Here is a 5401-nt window from a genome sequence, read left to right on the forward strand (position 1 = left end):
CCCCGCCGAGCACTGAGCCCCTGGGTGAGGATGACACCGGAGGAGGAAGGCTCCTGGGCAGGGCCTCCAGAGAGGGTGTGTATCCGGGTGGAGGAGCAGTCATTCTGGGTGGAGAAGACCTTGCTGGTGGAGAGCAGCGAGTACTTCCGTGCCCTCTTCCGCTCGGGCATGAAGGAGAGCACGCAGGAGGAGATTGGGCTGGGGGAGCTGAGCGCGGCCGGGTTCCTCGCCATGCTGCGAGTGCTGGCGGGTGAGAGGCCCATCCTCGGCAGCGAGGAGACCTTCCAGGCAGTTGAGTGTGCCGCCTTCCTGCAGGTGAAGCCCTTGGCCAAGTACCTGATCCACTCCATCAACTCTGACAACTGCATCCTGCTGTACCAAGCTGCCGCCATATTCGGTCTCCTGGACCTTTTCCACTGCGCCGCGCTCTACATCAGGGACAGCTACGCCGAGCTGGTGGAGTACTTGGACTGCCTCTCTGACGACCTGCTGGCCTACGTGGAGACCCTCCTGCCCAGCACCTTTGTGGCAGTAGGAGCCCACACGCCCACCTTTGAGTTCCTGGAGGACCTCTCCAGGACCATCTGCTACCTGGACGAGGAGACCAACACGTGGAGGACCCTCTCCTGCCTGCCACTGAGCGCCAGCACGTTCCTAGCTGGCATGGCAACCATGGATAATAAGATCTACATCGTGGGCGGCGTCTACGGGGCCAGCAAGCAGGTGGTGGAGAGCAGCTTCTGCTATGATGCCGATGCCAACGCCTGGAGCGAGTTCCCCAGCCCTCATCAGCTGCGCTATGACGTCAGGCTGGTGGGCCACGAGGGCTACCTCTATGCCATCGGTGGGGAGTATGAGAAGATCTCCCTGAAGTCCGTGGAAAGGTACGACGTGGCCTCCAGCACCTGGACATTTGTCTCCGACCTGCCACAGCCGAGCGCGGCAGCACCCTGTGCCCAAGCCATGGGGCAGATCTTCGTTTGCTTGTGGAAGCCACTGGACACTACCGTCATCTATGAGTATGAGACCCAGCAAGATGCATGGCTTCCTGTCACCGAGCTCAAGCGGCACCAGAGCTACGGGCACTGCATGGTGGCCCACCGCGACAACCTCTACGTCATGCGCAACGGCCCCTCAGATGACTTCTTGCGTTGCGTCATTGACTGCTTCAACCTGACGTCGCGGCAGTGGACCGCCCTGCCCGGGCAGTTCCTGAATAGCAAAGGAGCTCTCTTCACTGCCGTCATCAGGGGTGACACCATCTACACCGTCAACAAGATGCTGACGCTCCTCTACTCCGTGGAAGAGGAGACCTGGAAGTTCAAGAAGGAGCGGGCAGGCTTCCCACGCAGTGGCTCCCTGCAGACCTTCCTCCTGCGGCTGCCGAGGCGCGACCACAATGTTGCGACATAGGTGGCCCCCTGTCCCACGTTGGGATGCTCTCCTTGCACGTGGCCTTGGCTCTGCACCCGCCACCGCCCCGGGCTCCTCTCCTCCTCCGCGGAGTCGTGCTCAGGTCCAGGGACGCATCACGTTGGACCTTGGAGGTGACACTAGACCCTGCCGGAGGGAAAGGGGCTGCAGGCAGCTGCTGCCTGCCTCTGCCTGCACTGCATGGGCTGTGTGCAAAGTCCTACCAGATGTGGGCTCACGAGCCAACTGTGTGCAGGGCTTCGTGGCTTGTGCAGAGGACAGATACCAAAGAGATGCAAACACGGGTTTTATTTATTTTGACCGCACTCTGGAGGCGTGCAGCATCCCACCTCCCCTCTGCTCCGATGGGAAATCATTTGTTATATCCTGGAATTAAAAGGACAGCTATAAAAACCCCTGTGTTTTTCATTACTCTTGGGGTTTGTTTTTTTTCCCCCCCTCTTCTGAAGGAGAATACCTCCTAACAGGGATCCATGTCAAGGCTCGCTCCTGCCCGCTGAATGCTTTTTCAGCTGCAGCTCTGTTTCAGAGCCGTATGTGGGAGCATGGTTCCCACACAGCCCCGCGCTCCCCGGGGAGGTTTCCACGGCCACTCCCAGCTGCAGCGGGGTCCTGGGAGGAGGAGGGGAGAGGGGAGATGGGGGGGTGAAGGAAAGCATCTCCTGGGCATCGGGGGCTTAATGCACTGAGGGGTTTCTGGGACCTGGGAACCACCCATCACCCCACCAAGTGTGTTAGCCAGCTATCGTCTCCTCCAGGCTCCTCTGCCAAGCCCCAGCACAGACTCAACGGGGTGGCAAGTGCTGGCACTCATCGGAGGCTCATTTGAGCCAAGACAGGGTCTTTTTAGGACATGGCAAACCTTGGAAATACAAAAGGGTGCAAAAAGGGAAGGAGAGGAGAGGAGTGGAGAGGAGAGGAGAGGAGAGGAGAGGAGAGAGTATCACCATTGCATGGCGATGCCAGGCTTGCAGAGGTCTTCTCCATTAGCAGAGCTCCGTAACCAGGTGAGCTGTTCTCATGAGATACCATCCCCTACTATCAAAGGTTGTTAGCCCTCAACACCAGCTCTGGGGACAGCTGGAGAACATAGAGCTCCCCTTTGCGACCGCAGTGCTGCTGGGAGACCTGCGGGGACCAGGGCAGCAGCAAACCCAGACCATGGCTCAGCTGGTTTTCCGTCCGTGGGGCAGGCTTTGGGCTGCCCGTGCCGTCCTGGCCGAAACGGAGTGGAAGGGAATACCAGCTGGGATGCCTCAAATACCTCCGCTGCTGACCCTCGCCAAGTTCTCAGCATTTTCAAAACAGTTCCCGCATTTGAGAAAAAACCCACACAACCACAGAAACACAAGAAAACCCCAGCTCGCATCCATGTCCAGATTGAAAACCACTCGATGCCCCTCGTCCCCTTTTGCCCTCTGCCACTGGGCCAGGCCACCACCCCGCTGTCACCCCCGGGATGGGGACCGCAGTCGGTGGAGGTGTGGGTCTGATGGTGGCACGGGGGAGGCAGGGGACACTGGTGGACCTCACCCAGCTCTACACCACGCTGCAGCATTAGCTGAGCGGCGTTACTATCCTCGGGGGGACCATTAGCAGAAAGCCCATCAAGCCAAACCCTTGTTCCCTTCCTAGACGAAGCCAATTAACATTTCACACTGTCTTCCCCTAACTGAAAGCAGCACATGGAAGCACGCTGCTTTAAAACTGTTTTAAGTTGAACAAACAGCTTAAACCCTCCATTAAAATAAAGTTAAAATAATTCTGTTACTAAAATATTTATGACGGGCTCCTGTGGCTAACCCGGGACAGCTGAACTTGGCAGGCTCTCCCCTTCCCTCCAGCTCTGAAACCACCAAGTGATACAACATCTCCCCCCACCTTTACATGCTGGTTTTTCAACGGTTCAGGGGTTTACAAAGATATTTGCAAACAAAATGCAAAAGGTTTTAAGATTTTAAGTGTTGTGTTAAGTGTAGCACGAGTGAAAGCGTAGGTCTTGGCAGGCACTGTTGAGTATGGCATGGATGGTCCCAAGAGAGGAGTAATTTGTTGCATCCATCAATCCAGACCATGATACAGAAAGTAACACAAGATAATTTTAGGTGCACAGGGAGGAAAAAAGATACAGTTCTTACCTCTGCAAGCAGGGGGAAAAAATTATGAGCCAGGACCAAGCAAATCTCTACCGAGAGCGAGAGGCTGCTCAGCCTTCGCACAGTGAGTGGGCACGACGCTGCAAATGTGCTTCGCTGCACCAGAATTTAGCCCTCAATGTTACGCATTACTGGCACCAGCACAGCGCCGTTATCTTCCCCTTTCAATCTTCATGGTGTTTACTCCGCCAAAGATTACAGTTCGAGGCGAAGCGATCTATCTAATCACAGTTTAACCTTTTGCAAGTTTCTTTTTTAAGGTGACATCATCTTGGCAAGGATGAACGTAAAGAAAAGCTGTCTGTAGAAGGGACTTGCCTTATAAGGGCTGTATCAAAAATAAAAGCTTGTATAACCAAGGGAAAGCTGGAGGAAAAACAGGGCTGGGAGCTCCAAGAAGAGCCTGTGAGCTCCCCACAAATATCTCCCTTGGCCATACAAGGTGCCACGTTTTCCTTTTCAATACCATTAAAGAAGAGAAGGTATAAAGCATCCTTGGGTATGGACAGGTCAAGTCCCCCAAAACCTGGATGCCAAGTTTCCTCATTGCATCCAGGCGAGGATGAAGGCAGCCACGGAGGGCTGTACCCTCCCGCTGGTGTTTGGCACCTACCTAGAGCTACACAGAGAAGGGACACGGTGTTTTAACTCGATGGCAGTACATCGGGCTGGGAGATCGTTTGGAAGGATACAATGGAAAAATGGTACTAATGCAACTAATTAAAGATTTTCTCTGCTAGGTTGTGCCAGTTGGCATTTTCACAGGAAAAGACACAAATACATTTCAGAAGAACCCTCCCAACCATCTTTACTCAAAGAAATTACATCTGTATCTAATTCACAGGAAAATAATATACTTCTACGTGAAAACACTGTCCACTGTTCCACTGCCAAGCCAAGAGACACATCCCGTAAGGTGATCTGAATCTCTCATCCTCTGTCCTTCAGTTACATACAAAAATTCCCCTGGGCATCCAGATTTTCCCGATCCTGACATTCGTGCTTAACTTCATTTGGAGCCACTGTCTCCACAGTTTAGGGAAGCATCCCCTGAATTTTCCTGATTTGGGCAGAGCATGAGGGCAGCCGAGCTGTTCCCCATCTCTCTGTTCTGATTTCATGAAATTCCCTGAGCACAAACCCTTGCGTAAGCCATTTTTCATTGCACTGGATAAAGTTCTAGAGCAAGGGCAGCCTGTTTTCTTTCCTTACCCTCATTGAATTGTGTATTTTTCTCAAGTTTCTGGTTTAAAAGGAGAAGCTAATGTGATTGGATCGGATTTCAATGACAATATTCAACCGTGACTAAGTCAGCTGAGACTCTTCCCAAGCAAGGACTAAAAAATGTTTCTTCAGGAGCCTTCAGTTTTTATGAAAACAATCTCTTCTGTTGATATATATAATCTTTTAAGAATCCACATTTGATTGTAGTTGAAAGCATGACACCCATCACCCCAGGTGGAGGGAGAAAACTGTGGTTTGGGTTTTGCAAAATCTAAGCCGAAGGCGGTTTGGATCTTATTACATCTAATCTAAACAGCTGAGATGATCAAGGGTGGAGATGTGTGGGTGAAGAGATAAACACTCCTGCTATAAAGCCTTTGCCTTAGTACAGTGACAAACATGCTTATGATGGATGTCCATAAAATGAGATGAGACACCAAGCCAGTGATCTGAAGGTTTGTGCCCGGTGAGCCGCGCTGCTTGGGGTGGGGATGGAGCGGCAGAAGGGTAAGAGCGGCCAACCCACCCGAGTCCTTCGATGGTCCGGTCTGGAGAGGGGAAGCTGTGACTGGGGTCCAGGATGCTGG

The 5401-nt window shown here is 53.1% G+C and overlaps 1 protein-coding gene across 1 annotated transcript; it reads left to right on the forward strand.

Annotated features, from left to right (window-relative positions):
- The first annotated feature begins 19 nt into the window (after positions 1-19).
- KBTBD13 (kelch repeat and BTB (POZ) domain containing 13) lies at positions 20-1575 on the forward strand. The gene has a single exon (XM_009321462.1). The coding sequence runs from the start codon at positions 31-33 to the stop codon at positions 1411-1413; it is 1383 nt and encodes a 460-aa protein (XP_009319737.1). The 5' UTR covers positions 20-30; the 3' UTR covers positions 1414-1575.
- The last annotated feature ends 3826 nt before the right edge of the window (positions 1576-5401 follow it).

Source organism: Pygoscelis adeliae, unplaced genomic scaffold, assembly GCF_000699105.1.
Source record: "Pygoscelis adeliae isolate BGI_AS28 unplaced genomic scaffold, ASM69910v1 Scaffold13, whole genome shotgun sequence".
In the NCBI taxonomy this organism is placed as follows: domain Eukaryota; kingdom Metazoa; phylum Chordata; class Aves; order Sphenisciformes; family Spheniscidae; genus Pygoscelis; species Pygoscelis adeliae.

What these genes read in the sequence shown, in the direction of transcription:
- KBTBD13 (XM_009321462.1), top strand. Translation starts at nt 31, where the DNA reads ATGACACCGGAGGAGGAAGGCTCCTGGGCAGGGCCTCCAGAGAGGGTG.